The sequence below is a fragment of the Babylonia areolata genome, chromosome 10 (genome assembly GCF_041734735.1).
Source record: "Babylonia areolata isolate BAREFJ2019XMU chromosome 10, ASM4173473v1, whole genome shotgun sequence".
In the NCBI taxonomy this organism is placed as follows: Eukaryota; Metazoa; Mollusca; class Gastropoda; order Neogastropoda; family Buccinidae; genus Babylonia; species Babylonia areolata.
In genome coordinates, this window is record NC_134885.1 from 21900360 (window position 1) to 21918352 (window position 17993).

General features: G+C 38.6%; 1 protein-coding gene across 2 annotated transcripts in view; it reads left to right on the top strand.

Moving 5' to 3' along the window:
* Window positions 1-520: 520 nt before the first annotated feature.
* LOC143286886 (uncharacterized) overlaps window positions 521-17993 on the top strand; it is a 29825-nt gene continuing 12352 nt past the window's right edge. The window contains exons 1-11 of one of the 2 annotated variants that reach the window (XM_076594798.1): window positions 521-881; window positions 6594-7076; window positions 9347-9492; window positions 10775-10986; window positions 11597-11681; window positions 12060-12233; window positions 12732-12843; window positions 13790-13899; window positions 14455-14521; window positions 15022-15127; window positions 15719-17319. In XM_076594798.1, coding sequence (XP_076450913.1) covers window positions 6617-7076; window positions 9347-9492; window positions 10775-10986; window positions 11597-11681; window positions 12060-12233; window positions 12732-12843; window positions 13790-13899; window positions 14455-14521; window positions 15022-15127; window positions 15719-17319 — 3073 coding nt within the window. In that variant the 5' untranslated portion in view covers window positions 521-881; window positions 6594-6616. The remainder of the gene's footprint in view (window positions 882-6593; window positions 7077-9346; window positions 9493-10774; window positions 10987-11596; window positions 11682-12059; window positions 12234-12731; window positions 12844-13789; window positions 13900-14454; window positions 14522-15021; window positions 15128-15718; window positions 17320-17993) is intronic. The other variant, XM_076594799.1, reaches the window with a different exon arrangement.

A 17993-nucleotide genomic window follows, 5' to 3' on the forward strand; every position in this document is an offset into this window, starting at 1 on the left:
GGGTGGGGGAGGGGGGGGGGAACAAGTACTACTCAAAATTCCCTCAATCGTGGTAGAAAATATTTGCCAGAATATTCATGCTAAGGCTATTTATAGTGATTGACAAAGCTAACTATGTGAATCTCTCTTGACAAAGCATTCAAATCGACCACACGTTCATAACTATTTTCCTACGAACATTTGATTAAAATGTTTCAGGCGCATGCGCTATGTGCAGAGGATGTGTTGGATACTTGAACTGAGTCGGTGTGGCTCGAAGTCGGGAGAGTCAATTTTGAGGGGTGTTAGGCTCGATTTCAAACATTATTAAGGTTTCTTTATTTGCTCCACGTCCGGAAACAAAGGTAAAAGTAAGGGGCAATTTTTATGTTGAATATGTTTAATAATATTGGGAAATATAACGAATAAGGTAGATTGCACCTGGCTTTAAATGGAAACTATTGAACAGATCCCCCCTCGATGTAAACCCTTCTGGAATGTTCGTTGGTCTGACCACGTGATATGTTGTCGCCATCTTGCGTACTATGAATGATGATGTGTGTGTTTCAAACAGCGAGGATGAGCAACAATACTTCGACCATCACAGGAGTTTTAAACATTACCTATATCTAATTTCTTCACTAACTGAGCTGTTTAAGAGTATCAACGCTCTTTCAGTCTCTGTTTCCCTTTATCTTCAGCTAAAGTCCCTTGACGAGCCCGACCCCTCTTGTGCCCTTGTGGGCTTCGGCAAAGGCTTGAACAGGGAAAGCTAAAGATTTTTTTTTGACGGACACACTTTTACAACTTTTGCATCGCCTGTACGTCGAAGCACGAAGCGCTTAATACATATTAAGCCTTATATTTAAAACAAGAAGGACGAGTTCATAACTCGATGAAAGGTAATGACCATTGTGCATAAATTATCCTAATGGGTGACCCTTTAGGAGACCGTGTGTGTGTACTGTGTGTGTTTAGTTTGTGCTGTCTTGCCCACCCTACCAAAAACTTTAATGAGAGAGGGTAGGGTAATTGACAGCAGATTTTTAAAGGCCTTAAATATGTGGAAAAACACGCCTCGCGTGTGATTTTTTTACCTGCCACATCAGGCGGGTTTTGACCCATTTCCCCAACTCCCATTCACCCCATGTACTCTCCCACGTTTTATTTTCTCATAGGAGGTAGAGAGAACTAATCATATACTGTCAGGTGTGCATTTTCCATTAGTCAATTCACTGTACGAGAGCGGATAATGGAAAGTGGAAGCATGTGCATGCGAATGGTAAAAAAAAAAAAAAAAAAAATCAATGGCCGACCAAAGCACGTGTAAAAAGTCGAGAATGCCCAGCTCATAAAAGGTGCTCAAAACACCACGAGGGGAAAAAAAAGACCCCGATGGACTCAATTTAAAAACTATATGTATGTAGCAAGGTACGTAAGAAATAATTTTTTTGCTAAAAGAATGGTTAAAAAAAAGGTGCTGTTGATCTTGGGAATATTTGTCACCCACATCGTTTCTCTACAGTCCCATTTGCCCGGAAATATGTTCTTCACGAACAGTGTAGGGATACTAAACGCTGGAGACACAGGGGAAAATTACCCGTTGTCTTTTATGCTTTATATTAGTGGTTTTTTAGTTTTATGTAATTTTGATTCAGTGGGTTAAGCCTTTGACCTTTTCAAGGCCTTATTGTGGCTGACATGATGACGTCACAAATGATGAAATCGCGCGTTGTGGAGTGTTGCTGTCCCGGAAGTCAAGTCGGCAGCTTTAAGAGTGGAGAAAAATAGAGGGGGTGTGGGGGAGGAAAAACAAAAATCCCCAGAAAGCGTCTTGGTCGTAAACGGTTTCAAGTAAACCAACAAGATTTCATTCTAATCTTATTTACATCTTATGAAGTAAGAAGGGAGGGGGAAAAAAAGAGAGAGAGAGAGAAAAGAAAACCTAAAAAATTTTAAAAACAACAAAAAAAAACACAAAAAAAACCCAAACAAAACAACCAACTAAAAACACACACCTAAAAAAGAAAGAAAGAAAGAAAAAATTCCTACCACCCTGGAACCACTTTGTGAACATCCATTTGCAATAGAGCCTCAGAAAAAATAATAAATACAGAAACTTACTCAGTTAATTCAATACCAGTTGGAAGGATAATTATAAAATGTCTTGGTTATTATCCCTCTACCCTAACCAGACTTGTCCCTGTCCATTTCTCCCAGACCCCTCAAACCTTTTAATTATGACTAATCAGCAGACTATTGGCTTCATTGCTGCTGTGGTTTGTAAAGAAATAAGTTTGTGTGTGGCTGTACACAACTGCACCCATTTACAAACATATACATACATTCTTTATCTAGTTCTTTATCATGAACTGAGAAAGTAAATTTTCCATTGTAAGTGGAGTTCAGAAGAATAGTGCATTGCATGCAGAATAAACTATTTTAAAGAAACTTCTGTTAGATAAGCAAATGTGGAGTGACACTGGGTTGGTCATTTGTGTGTTCATGGTAAATTTATTAGTGTTATTTTCTTAACCACCACTGGTATTTGAGTTTGTCTCATTTTTGTAAATATGTTTGTGAAGTATGTGTAATATCCATGTAATTTTTTGTTTCAACTCTGTGTGCCACTGTGCAACTACAATACCAGTATAAGCAACACTGGCCAAGTAAGACAAAGAGAAAAAGTGCTTACACATGTTGAAGATCAAATATCACAAATTAAAAATCCTGTAATCAGTGTCACCTATCAGTTGGTTAATGAACAGAATATAGTTATTATCAAGTGTACAGGGGTCACAAAGAATATTTTACCAGAAGAAGAATCTGGGAAGATATACCAACATACATAATGTGACAATAATGGTTGACTGATTGTCACTGACAGAAGAAGAAGAGAGACATTTCCAGACAGTTTTGAATGGTTATTTGATTTGGTGAATGATAAAAAAACTGGATGCTCTAGACAGAAAATTTTCTATGCTGTCAGTTAAGTTTCGTTTTATTTGTTATCTTTGTGAGCTTTGCAGTGACCTAGTCAAATTAATTTTTATTCAAGGAAATTGTAAACTGACATTTATAACAGTAGTTAAGAAAATTAATGGTAGCATGTTAGAATTTTCATTTCTCAGCAAGTTACCACTTAAATTATTTTGAACATGTAGAAAAAATATCCATATACTCCAACTTAATGGCATAATGATTGATAGGAACATCCAGCAAACTGAACAGGGGTGCTTTGTTACCTACAGCTGCTTATAGTTTTGTTTTGGTATCTTGCAGACACATTTTGAACATTAAAACTAATCAAAGTAGATGTGAGATATTCTTCATTCACAAAGCACTGATTAATATAAAATCACCCCCTGTCTTTGTATCAGTTGCTTAGATGTTTCAAAGAGTGATCATTACAAATATTGTTTTGGAGCAGTTAGCATTAAACCCACCACTCAAGATTAAAGAATATAAATGATTGTGTGTACAGTGAATTTTGCTGTTATTAACAGACTTAAAAAGTCCCCCCCCCACCCCACCCCCCCACTCCTCTTGCCTCATATCCCATTTAAAAACCATTAAGTCATAATAGGTTTGGATTTCTGTCCAAAAAAAAAAAAAAAAAAAAGGAAAAAAGCATCTGATCTATATTTAACAAGGTCAATATTTTATAAAAGGGAATTTTTCATATATTAACCTTGTTTCAGTAGGGGAGTATGTGGTATGGCTTTAAATGTAACCTTGATTAGGTTAATACTTGATAATGTGATGTTTTATAAAACAGCACTGGGTTTTTTTTATTGTTTTTTTTTTTAAAGTTATTAGATTTATGAATATTACCAGTTTATAAATCTTACTACTACTAGAATTAAAAAAATTTCCTAATTTCTAAATCTCAGTTAGAATTATGAAAATTCCTAATTTCTTAGCAAAGTAATCTAGTGTATAAATACATGATGGCAATATTGATAATCAACATATTCGCAGAAGTTGTGTGTGAATGAACTGAGATCCCTAACTCTGTGCCAAAAGCAATGCAAGTTACATGTAGTTATTGTATGGTTGTTTCAGTGTCTGAGTGAGTCTCCTTGTTATACCACATATTTATACAATTTAATACCACACAGTCCTTCCCCTCCCTTAAACCCTCCCCCACCCTGTTTAATGCCCCAAAGGAAAAGAATAGCTGTGACATTATCCAATTATCCCCTTGTAAAGTTGTATGTTTCTCCTTGTCTGTTGATAGTTTGTTAATTTTGTTTGTTTGTTTCTTCCTTTTTATGTAGTCAGTCTGTGCATTTTGTTTGTTCCTTTTTATTTTGTCAAGTCTGTGCATGCACACACAGTGACATATACATCCTTATTATTTGTGTGTTCCTCCATTACCTTGTTTTAGAAAATATATATTGCATTCGTGACACTGTTTACCACAGGCAGCAGTGAGAGCTCTTTTCTCAATGGGCAGAATCTGTTTACATGATTCCTAGTTCTCAGTTAATGCACAAATTTTGATTCACTCACCTTTGGTATAAAAATTGTAATGGTCATTACTTGTCCCCCCACCCTTAGTTTGCTAACACTGGTTCTGTTCATTCCTTTCCCAGCTTTTTTCTGTCTGTCAGTCTCATTCTGTATCTCATGTATCTCTCTGAAACTATATTCAACACCGCCTTAATTGTCTTTTCAGTTCAAATGACATGCAATCAAAATGGGAAACCCATATTCATCATACAAAATTGATGCCTTTTTATTTTATTTTATTTTATAGATCTGCATTCACTATACAGTTATACTGAATTATGAGAATGCTTTAAAAAGTATAATATACGATGTTGCAAACAGTGTAAAAGAGGGCTTTATTTAGTGTCCTTCCCTGTTCTTCCACATCAAAACTGACATCAGTCTGTAGAAATAGTATTCTTTTCTTTTTGATGGGGGTCATTCTGCCGCATTGGTGAAATAACAATGCAGACCATTGACTATAAGGATGCGAGTGTGAACGGTAGATCCCCATCAGAATAGGTACTTTACTGGTCCATGGCAGGCTCCATAGGAATACCCAGTAGAATATGGGCTCAAATGAGAAGACAGAGACCACTCAGTAGAGGGTCATCCCCAGATGACCTCACAGATGCACCTTTGAGAGTGTTGCTAAACACTGACCAACACCGCGGGTGTCTTGTCTCTCTGGTTGATGCTGGGATATATTGTGCAAGGATTGGTAGAGTTCTGCATTTATATAGCATGTAGTCCTATACCCAAATGGACCTCCAGAGCACATAGCAGCATTGTCAAAATCCTATATTAAAAAAAAAAAAAAAAAAAAGGGTTGGGAGGGGGTGAGGGGGGGATACCTCAACTCATAACCCCATGAGCGCCCTGGATGGAAATTTCCATCCCCTGCCAGTGTGCAAAAACGTGCTCCAGGACAGAAATTTACGTCTGCGTCATTGTAGGAATTTGAAATTATTTTAAATGAATAATGTTCTCACATTCCTTGCAGAAAAGTATTAGTTATGTTTCTTTTGACAGTCTGCGCACAAGAATTGTTGGGTTTTTTTTAAATCACCCTCTGAAACCAAAACCCATGGCAAATACTGGTAATTGTCATTGAGCATGAAATAGGCTTGGCACTGAAACAAAGGGATAATTACATGGGCTTTATGCCTTTCACTTACGTTTCAGTTTCTCCTCCACTTCCATGCACATGTGTGTGTTCTTGACAAACTCTGATGTCAGCAGGTTTGTAGGGGACTGGTTGGGAAGGGGGTGTTGTGGTTTTCACTCACAGGGAGACACTCAGTCTCCCAGAGTACTTGTTTGGGGTGGGATATTGTGGTAGTTTTCACTTATGGTGAGACACTGGCTCCTTCACAAAACTGTCACTGTCATGCATCAGTTTGGAACTTAATAGGTGGTGTCCCGCATATGGTAATTCAGAACAGTCACTATTGAACACGACAGAAGAATAAAAGAAACAAATAAAGAAACACTACCACCAGGCCTCCGTACCCCCCCCCCCCCCCACAGACCCCCTAAAAAAAAAACAACAACAAAAAAAACGAAAAAAGAAAACGAGCAAAAAACTGGAATAAAACTCAGGCAAATATGTATTTTTACAGGTTAACTTTTGAACCATAAGTGCATTCCTTTAGTAGAAGATTATTGCCATAAATTATTGAAGATTGGGGGGAAAAAAAGCTTTAGAATTTTTTTGGTGGTCTTTAATAAGGGGTGTCCCTTGTGCTGGACTCCCAGCAATTCTTTGCCCTTGCACTCTTGACTCTTACAAGGCCTTTTACCCCTGCCATTATTCAGTTGTCTGATTTTTCAGATATCTGACCTTGTTTGCCTCCATCTATGCCTCCTCTGTTGTTCCACCCATCTTTCCACTTCCCAGGAAGTAGTGTCATAGGCAAATACATTGACTGGTTTAGACAGCAGAGAAGGCGGGTGGAGTGAGTGAATGAACAAGGTACATTTGCAGTTGAGAGCTAAGCAAAATTCACAAATTAGAAGTGAAAGTTTCACTATTGTTTCAAGTGAAAGAACTAAAAGGCTTTCTCTTAATTTGCTTTTGTCAATTGAAATTGTTTATTTATTTATTTATTTTTTTACAGATTTGCTTTAAACGGAAGACACCATGTCATCAGTGGAAGATGAGCCGGACCCTCCGGGAACTGAGGAAGCATTGGCAGAATTGAATACTCAGCTAATTTCTCAACATGACTACGCTGATGAAAGTGTTCCACCCCCTCAAGACATGGACCCTTATCAAAATGACAGCACTGATCCAAACAGCAGCTTTGAAAAACGACCTTCAGGTGAACGAGAAAGGCGAAGTCGTTCCCGCAAATCTTCACGGCACGGAAGAAGTCACAGAAAACACCACAGACACTCAAAGCGTTCTTCACGTGAGGAAATTGTGTACGATGATGAATCATTATATACTGTCAGAGAAGAGAGAGAGACTGTAGTGGCAGAGACAGCAGAGAAAGAAACAGAAGATGGAGAAATACTTGAAGATGGTGAAATTGCAAGTGATGAAGAAGAAATGCCCCAGATCTTCAACACCAGGAGATCAATTGAAGACGAAGATGAAGGTAAGTGTTAAATGTATAGAACTTTTCATTGGTATAACTGTAAAGCATAGTGTATGTTGTCTCAAAGGATTTGGGGAGTATGTTTAAAAGACTTGCAACTTGAGTTTTAGTTGTGTAGATAGTAACTTTACAAGGCTCTCATTGTCATGCTCATAGATAATCACTTTGAATTGGTTACAACATGTTAACTACTTAATCCATGCATTGCCAGAGAATTTTATTTAAAAAAAGTGCTCTCCCCTTGTCAGAATTTTGAGGATTCAGGGGTAATAAAAAAAAAATATATATATATAAAAAAAATTAGCACAAAAACTATAGGAGATAGAGAACGGAAAGAAATATTTTTGTGAAGGAAAATGAATGTGGTTTCTAAATCTGTTTTTTTTTCCTCCCCAGTCATTTTGAATCTAGAAAACTATTCATTTGAATCATTTCAAAGTGAACAACATGCGTAGATTTGGTTAGGACAAAAAGTCAGTCGTGTTCTCAGAGAGTGAGCTGTCAAGCTCTTGTGCAGATAAGAGCATCCTCCTTTTGAGGAGAAAATGCTTCGATGATATTCCTTTCCTCCTGGTTGTAACTGATCCGACAAAGTGTCTGCTGCACATCCTGTTTGTATCCTCTATGAATAAATTGATCAACTGATCAGTGACAAAAAAGCGTGAAAATGTTAAAAACAAAACAAAACATGCAATTCCTATCATCTGTCAGCCCTGGCTTTCAAGAAAATTGTGGATGATTGTCTGTTGCCATTCCCGTTAGTTGTGAAAAGACAATTCATTGACAGTTGGTCCACGCCCTTTTTACCCTGTCTGGCCTTCAACCTTTTGTCTTAAACTGCTCCTCCATCTCTCATCCCCCTCTTCTCAAATTACATGAAGGTCCAGGTACCATGTCTTCACTGTTAATCATGATCACTCGCTTAGAAATTATATCTTGATTGGATAGATGGACTGAGGAAAGAATCGGAGGCAAACCCTCTGTACACACTTGCTCCAAGTGGTCCAGTTAGCAAATCATTATTGAGATAAAAGGAGTCTTCCACCTGATGAATGCTCAGATAATATGTTTGTAATCCAGACACATAAAACAAACCATTCAGTCTGTTAATATTCATTTACCAAACTCTGATGGAAAAATCGAAATACATGCAGGACGTCTTGTGTGCATTATGGCAGCACTCTTTGCAGGATGTCAGCTGATGTCGTATTGGCTCTCAGTTGGTTAAACCAGTCAGCCTTTTGGATGATGGTTTGAGGTTTTACTCTTTTCAGCCTTTTTGATGATTGTTTGAGGGTTTACTCTTTTCAGCCTTTTTGATGATTGTTTGAGGGGTTACTATTTTTAGCCTTTTCAGTTTTTGATCTTTGTTTGAGGGTTTCCTCTTTTCTCGCTAAGGTGGTTAATGTACTGTGAAAAGATTTTGCTGCATGCTCATCATTTTCATGTTTGTCATTGTCGTCATCATCTTATGCATATTTTGTCGTTACATTAGGTTTGGCACTTTTAACAGCTTGTGATAACTTTTGTTTTAGGCTGTAATTGTTGCTTTACTTAAGTTACATTGGTAACAGATTTATTTCTTGGGAAAAAAATAATTTGAAGTCCTTTCATAATTTATTTTCTCCTGTCAAGGTTTGAGTACACTACAGTATAGTGCAGAATTTCACATTACATTACAGTGCAGTGCAGAATAGTACAATGCAGTACTGGGCAGTATTATATTACTTTCCAGAAGAATATTGAGTAATTGACTGTTGCCTGATGCTGGGAATGAAAGTGACAAGGGTTAGGATGTTGGGAATGGTTTCTGTGTATTCTAGAGCTGATTAATTGTTTGTATTCCTCTCTCTTGGTGGTCTTATGCTTCTATTTGATTGATTGTTCAAGTCTTCACCGACTTTGCATTCTGTAGAGTTTGGAGTCCTTTTTGTTGGGAGGATTCCAAGAGTGCACACATTGCCAGTGACCTCCATATATGAATGGACAAAGAGGTTTTAGATTTGGGAAGTATTGTGTCAGTTGGGTTGATAAATTAAAAGGTGTCTGCATTACCTTATAGTATAATGTCTCTGTTTTAGTATTTTAGATAAGAACCAAAGATGTACATCTACATGTTGATATTGTAGTTCAAGAGCAAATTAGAATAGCTAGACCTCATTTGAATTTGTACACTATGGATACATACTAGTGTGGACTGGATACATACTGTGTAGCAATTGGTTCTTATAGTTTTTTGATCAGTCATTTCTTGGGTAATAAAATGTTAGCAGAGAACTCAGAAGGCGAGCAACCCATGCCAGACCAGATACCAGAGTTGGCAGAAAATGCAGAGGGTGGACCAAAACCACCAAGAGAGTCGAGAGGAAAACGAGACAATAAAAGGAAAAGAAAAGACAAGCGGAAAGACGAAAAGGTAAGATTTTATCTATTCCGTTCTTTAAGAAGCCCATAATGATTGTATATACTACACATTCAACTACCAGAATAAATGATACTTCAGTAGAGTGAATTTTAAGTTTTTGGTGAAGTTGTTCTGGTTTTTGTTGTTTTTTGGGGGGGGTGGGGGGGGGGGGGGAGGAAAAAGCAACTTGATAAGTGGTAACATTAAAAGTTACAGTAAGTTCGTTTCCTTTCCTTCTTTAATTTCAGGAAAATAATAACTAAGCACACACATGCACATTCACAATTGTACAGACTTAGCTGCTGATTATTAATCTAAAAGTAGAGGGCAAAATTGTAGACCGTGACCCGGCCACTATTTCAGATGATTGTGCCTTCTTCAGTTCCCTGCTCCTAAATCCCACAGGTCATCACTTAAATTCAACATTTATTTCAGTCAATGAGTCACCATTGCTGCAATTTTAAAGTAGTATGACAATCAGTGTCAGACACGTGATACTGCTAACTCTGTCAACTAGTCTGCAACAGTGCAAGCGACTGATTCATCACACACACAAAAAAAGCGCGGGGGAGGGAGGTGGGGGTGGGGGGGCAGGGGCAGGTAATGAAAAAATGAATTATTATAATTTGTTTATGTAATCTTACTTTACTAGATATAAGTTTTTTCCTTACTCTTTATTGAATACACATATGTTCTGTTCTAGTCAGTTTAGCCTTACTCAGTTGTTTTCTCCAGTTGTGTGTGTTTTGAGCTATTCAAATGAAATACTCCAAGTCCACCAAGTAACACTTGCCACTTAGTAAAACAGTGATCAGATTTCTGGATGGAGGATGGGGCGTGTGTATTTCTTTACTTTTTGATGAGAAAAGTTTTAATCATTCATGTATGTTTTCTGTGGTTGATTTACAAGAAATCAGTCATGATCAAGGAAGGCCTGGTCTCTTGTGAGAACACTGCAATGGAAACATTGGAGGAATAGTCAGGATCTGCTGTTGAATGGGTTATATTTGTTCAGTAATAAATTTTTTTTACAAAAGGAATCTAATGAGTAAATCTTGAGTCATTATCTTTCAGGAAAATTACTGCTCTGGCAAGACCGTGTAATGAGCTCTAGTTCTCTTACTAACAATGAAATGAACACTGATTCTCTAGAAATTCTACTGGTCTTAGGCTGGAAAAGAATTTGAGTTCTCTGGTTCTTTTTATGACAGTTTGGATTTATGCCTCATTTGAATTTGTTGTGCCTGCTTTTTTATATTATTTTTATTTTTATTTCTTCTCTTTTTGTAACCAGCGAAAGAAGGCACGTCGGCATGAGTATGTAGACCATGACCAAGTGGATGAAGATGGAGGAGGACGATGGCCTGGGTACCAGGGAGGTCCTGAGAACAGTTATTACCATGGAGCTGGCAGGCGGAGAGATCCTCGTAGCATGTACTACTATCCTGGCACTGGTGACAGCCCTCCAGGACTCTACGATAGTCCATCAGATGAGTCGGATGAAGAGTAAGATTATTTTTTTCTTGCTGTTGAAATTACTTCTGTCTTGTGAAATTTGGGTAGTTCTAAGTAGTTGTGTTTTGTTTTTTTCAAGCACATATATGGACACACACACACATGCATGCACACACACGCTTGCACACACACATTCACACGCGCATGCATGCACACACGCACACTCGTACACATGCATGCACGCATGCATGCTCTCATGCTATATTCAGAGGAATAGTTTCAAGTATGTTGGAGCCATTTTAACACACACACATACACACACACACACACTCACATATATATAAAATAAACATCTAGTACCTCTTTTTTGCGGTCACAAACTACTTTGTAGGAGAGGGAACAGCTAACAACATGTCAAATGTTAATTGAAAAAGAAATATTTCTGATATATAGCTATTATTGGCATTCTGGATATTAGGTTTTATCACCGTTCACAGTTTCTTTTTTATTCTGTTTATTTTTTAGTGTCCTTTCTTTCGTTTTAGTGTGTGTATTCAGTTTTCACAATAGTGAAACAGTTTGTTATTGTGATTATCTGTTTTTCATTTGTTGCTGCAGTTAATTCAGTACTAAGCCTGTCCATCTTTTTTCTTTTCCACAGGATGGCCAGTCAGCCAAGCCTGACAAGTCTGGTATCTGGTGACTTCATGGACGCCAGTGTAGCAGCCAGTGAAAAAGAAGTACCGGTAAGTTCAGACTCACTGCATTGGTGATATATGATAACAATGATATTGTTTTGCAGACTGACTGCTGTTATGTGAACTAGAAGTTAGATGAAAACCTTGGCTTTGAATGTGAAAGATCAGCTTTCTCCAGGTGAAGACCATCTGAGACCCCCCAAAAAGGAGAAAAGATGTTTAAGGACAAGAAATGACTGCATGTACAAAGGAGATGAAAGTTTGTAACATAAAACATAGTCTTCTTGGACATGTGGGTTTTTTTCTGTGGTAGTTGTTGCAGTTTTTTATGCTTCTGTGCCTTAAGTATATTACCTGTTTGTTCATTTGTTTATAAGTGATTGAACTTTTCTTCCCATGTTTTACATCAATACTATATCATTTCAGCATGTAAAAGTTAAAGCCATGAAACCCGGTAAAAAACGAGGGGGAGGTGGTGGAGGGCGTGGCAGACGAAAAGATGGTGGCCGACACAATGAACCACCAAAGAAAAAACTAGCTGAAATACCCATGGCTGAAAGACCTGTCTGCAAGTTCTTCAAGGACGGCAAGTGTGCTAAGGTCAGTAGAAATATTTTCCTCTCTCTTACGTTGTATACAGAGCAGCCATAACTCTTGTCTTTGCTCCATGTTGTTTTTGTCATGGCAAAAGATAATGCTTCATCTTTGCTTCAGTCTGAATTTCCTTGAAGATTTTCTTCTCTCTCATGTTGTATACAGAGCCATATTTCTGTCTTCTTCCGTGTTCTCTTTGTTTTGGCAAAAGATTATACTTTCGATTCAGTCAGAATTTCCATGAAAATTTTCCTCTCATGTAGTATACAAAGCCATAATTCTCTCTTTGCTCCATGTTGTCTTTGTCATGGCAAAAGATTATATTTTATCTTTGCTTCAGTCAGAATTTCCTTGATTATCTTCTCAGTTGTGAAACAGTCCTGTTTGTACATGTTTGGACCATGACAGGTCTTTGTGGTTTTAAAGGAATGATACTTACTATTTTATAATTGTTGAAAAAAGAAATGATTGAAGTATTTTTTACTCATTTTCTTTGTATTTCAGGGAGCCAACTGTCCATTCAACCATGATGCCCCCAGGAACAAACGCCTTGAGTGTTGCAAGTTTTACCTCACACAAGCTGGATGCCACAAAGACAGTTGCATATACATGCATGATATCCTTTCTGTTATAATGTATTGAATTGGATGACTTCTGTGTTTTGTTTTGGTTTTCTTGATTATAAAACTATAAAACACTTGTTTATGAACATAACTACAAATTTCTGACTAAAAGGTGAGTGCCCCCTATTGGTGGATGAAACCATTAACTCTGTGTGCTGGTATTTTCAAGTACTTGTTCTAATTAGCAGAAGCTCATTCAAAGAGAATCAATGAAGAAAAATTCAGATGAATTGCTGTTGAGAAATACGTTTAAAAAAAGATAAGATGTTGCCACACAGAACCAAACAAGATCTACCCTACTCTTGCAGTCAGTCAATTGCACAGCCTTCATTTAATTCTTCTGTGCATTGATGAGCAGAGCTGTTCATGACCAGTTGGCATGACACCAAAAAAAAACAAACCCAGTCATCCCATGATTCAGTGTTCGAGTTGATGGATTTTGCAGTGTCGATGACCTTGTTGACAGTTCTAAAAATGCAGGCATCATTGAGGCACATGCTGACAACAAATAGGATCACACTCTTCAGTCTTCAGCAATACTGGAAAGTCGTGCCACAGTGTTTACCTTGAATGCCAGCAGAAGCTTTTGACTTTTATGTTAAAAAAGTTAACTATACAGGAGTGTTACACAGGTTTGTTTTTGTTTTTTATACAGTGGGTAAAAAAAACAAACATTTAACCAGTCTATAGAGATATTTAAAAAATCTAATGAGCTGAGATTTGTCCCTCAGGAATCCTCACCCTCTTACCATAGAGACTATTGTATAGATAGAATGCCTAGAAGTTGCACAAAGGTGCTTATATTTTCTGTCTCACTTTATGCATTATCATTTATTGGTGCCTCTGATTAAAGGGAGAAACATTTCAACAGTTGAAAGATTTGTGACAAAAATAATCACACGTAAAGATGTGTCAGTGTATTTGCCTTAACATATGTACATGATTTTCCATGCAAGTATTATCATACTGGACAGACTTGTTTTGCTGGAGAGAAATGCAGATTTTCACATGAACCTTTGACAGAAGAAACCAAGAAAATAATTGAAGAGGTATGTTCAAGGATGTGTGAGTGTGTTTGTGTGGGTGTTCTAATAGCTGGTGTGTTTTATGGTGTAATGACCCAAATTTCTTCCATGTCAGTTTTAGTTGTATTGCTGAGTCACACGCAGCTATTGAACATATAGTAGAAACCAAGCTAGCTTTCTGTCATGTGACGGGCTGTACATTTTCTAATGTCTTTTAGTGCAAATAATACCTCTTATGATATGATGATATTATGAAGTGTTGCAGAAAGCATCTTTAATCAAAGTTTTCTTAGTATTTATTTTAGATAGTTTGATTAGCGGCTCATTTCTGTCGAAGAATAAGACCATGATGAATGAAGATATTTTGTGTTTGTGATAAAAGTGATTACCATCTACCATTTCTTCTGTTGAAGAAATTGGAATTAGTGGAAAATCAGATGATGAACTGAATACAATACCATATGGTGCTATGTTGTGAAAGAGTATGGGGCACTGTGAAGGAGAATTAAGCATTTGGTTTATGAGGGTTTTGCCTGTTTGATGTGCAAGTGACATGATGGTTTGATTTCTGTTGTGCAGTTCTTGAATCCCAGTCTGAAGGAAGAAAACATGGACACAGACAGACCCAAAAAGCCCAGTCTGCTCGGTATGAAATCTGGAATTATCAGTTGATTCTTTCACTCTCTGTCATTCTCTCTGCTTTATAATTTTGTTGTTGCTGTTGCCTCATTATGCATGAGATTTCAGGGCATTATTTTCACACTGCTCATCCTGATTTTTATCCATACACACAAATTTCATGTTAAATTTGTTTCTTTCTGTTTCCATCTCTCTCTCTCCCTCTCTCTCTCCCCCCCCTCTGTGTCTCATCTTTCTTTCTTGTTCTTGCTCATTCACATTGTCTCAGGCACGTGCGCGCGCACACATGCACGCATGCACAGTCAATCACAATCACACACATTCATGCATGCATGCACATGCACACACACACAATATATATATATATATATATATATATATATATATATATATATATATATGTGTGTGTATATATATGTGTGTGTGTGTATATATATATGTATATAAAAGCTTTATAATTCATGTTCATGAAATGTCGGTAGCATGCTATTACTGTGTGTTGAACAGGCTCTCCTCCACGTCACGTGTTAGAAGCCATGGAAAGAGCCAAAGAGATCAAGAAAATCCCCTCTTTGTTTGACATTGAGGTCTTCCCACCTGGTCAGAAACCAAAGTTAGTATACCTGTATTCTGTTTTGTTTGGTTGGTGGATCAGTCATGTGTTTTGTTGTTTTATCATCTTGTAAAAATAAAAGCCTTAGGATAAGCAAAACACATGAAGGAAACTTTTTGTTTTACATGTCTGTCAGAACTTATAACTTCATAGGTTTACCCTTCTTTTTATTTCACTTTTTTTTCTTCTTTTTTTTTTAAGAAGCAGATAAAAGCCAGTTGAGGATAGAAGACATCAGTTTGTATAAACATCTTTTGAGTAATTACTGTAAACAGACAAGGATGTTTTTGTTCTGCGGATTTCCATTGTCTTAGTTAAATTCTGCCAAATTTGTGTTTTTCCATCATTCCTCCACTGCCCCCCACCCCTCCCCACCGACACACACACATCAAAGATCAAGGTGTATTTATGGACTCATGCAGTCTGTGGTTGATGTTGGCGAAGCTGTTACATATGGAACACCAAAACTACTTCCTGTTTACATCTGAGACTGAGGCAAGAGTTTGAAATAAATCTGCCTTAGACTTGCTGAAATGACTTGCTGTGCACTTGTTTTACATTAGTATTGCATGAGTTATTACTGTGTTCCAGAATGGTCAGTTTCTACAGTGAAAGAGGGGACAGTTCATCGCCACCTTCAGACAGTTCACCCACAAGACCTGCTCAGAACCCTCCCCCCCCTCCTCCTCCTGCCCCGGCTGCCTCCTCCTCCCCCAGTCCTAGTCTGCTGGGCACCCCACCACAGAACAGTATGCGAGGCCCGAACCCCGGGGGTATGATGCAGCAAGGGCCCCCCAACCCCATGATGATGCCTGGCTCTCAGGGTCCCGTAAACCGCCCCATGATGGGAGGCCCTCGCCCCATGTATGGCATGCAGCAGCAAGGCATGAACCCGGGGATGCAACAAGGCATGAACCCCAACATGCAACAAGGCATGAACCCCAACATGCAGCAGGGAATGAACCCCAACATGCAGCAGCAAGGCATGAACCCCAACATGATGCAGCAGAACATGGGGCCTCGGATGGGGATGAATCCTAACATGGAGCAGAACCCCAATCAAGGGATGAATCAGAACGCTCAAAACATGCCGCAAGGCATGAATCAGAATATGCAGCAAGGCATGAATCCCAACGTGCAGCAGAATATGAATCCCAACATGCAGAATCCAAACATGCAGCAAGGGATGAATCCAAACATCCAACAGCAAAATATGAATCCTAACATGCAGCAGCAGCAAAATATGAATCCCAACATGCAGCAACAGCAAAATATGAATCCCAACATGCAACAAGGGATGAACCAGAACATGCAGCAAAATATGAATCAAAACATGCAGCAAGGGATGAATCAGAACATGCAAGGGATGAATCCCAACATGCAGCAGCAAGGCATGAACATGAACCAGGCCATGCAGAAGGGCATGAACCAAGGCATGGCACCGGGCATGCAGCAAAGGATGCAGAACCCAGGCATGATGCAGCAAGGCATGAACCCCAACATGCAGCAGCAGGGAATGAACATGAACCAGCAAGGCATGAACCCCATGCAGGGAATGATGAACCAGCGAGGCATGAACCCCAACATGCGTGGGATGAACCCCAACATGATGCAGGGTATGAACCGTATGATGAACCCCAACATGCCCGGGATGGGGATGCCCAGATTCGGCATGGGTGGCCAGACGGCTTCCTCCATGCCCCCAGTGCTCAACATGATCAGTGCACTTCTTCATGGTTCAGGCTCAGGGTCTTTCAACCAAAATGGCCCTCAAGGTCCGATGCCCAACCAAGGCCCACCGATGGCGCAGGATTCAGACATGAGGAAGAAGGAAGATGGTGACGGGAAAAGCATGGATGGCTCGGGAGAGCCGGACAACAGAGTTTCTGATGAAAGTACGAAGGAGACAGCAACTGGCAGTGCTTCAGATGTTCCCACAGAACATGGTACTTCCAGCATCAGTGGTGAAGGTGAGAACCAGACCGACAAACCTGCAAACAGTGAACAGACTGGAGATGAAGAAGAGAAAGCAGCTGTGTCCCAACCTGGGCAGAAAGAACAGACAGGCAAAATAGCCTTTCAGGGTTCACAGGAAGCCAGTTCTGGTGAAGACAGTTCTGATGGAGAGGATGGAATGCACGCCCTTACCATTGACAAAGGATCACCATCACCACCACCTCAACAATCCCCAGGTGAGCATGACTGATTGCGCAATTTACTAGTGCTTTGTTTTTGTGTGCGTGTATGTGCATGCATCTACAAATTTGATATGTGTGTCTGTTTCACCGAATAAAATGATTGATGTCTTTGTACAGCAAGGGCTTATTCACTGTCATTAACAAGCACAGTGCCATCCACCTGAGAAATTCAACATATATTGATATTGACTGACGCTTGGTAATGCAAATTACCTCTGAAAGACTGTTAGGGGTACTATTTCCCAAAAGCATTATGTACAGAAATGTATACATATGAGGAAAACCTACCCTGTGCATGCCTTACAGAAAGTAACTGACATTATTCCCTGGACACTCTTTTTCAGTTCTGGAAGGAAATCAATGTTTTTAACTTGATTAAAATTTTACTTTGATTCTAACATACATGGGTAAGATGGTCTTTGTATGACATTTTAAATGTTTTTACTTGATTTGAATTTTACATGATCTGAATTTGTCTTTTTAGCATTATTTGAACTGACCTTTTAACTTTATTTTGGGATCTCTTTGACTGGTTTTAAGAACTGACAGGTATTCAGTCCTGAAATGGCCTCTGTGTTTGGTTGGGCTGCAAGCAACATTATCTGGTCAAATTTCTTTTTCTTTGGCTCTACAGATGATAAAAAGAACTTATTTTAAAAACTGACTGG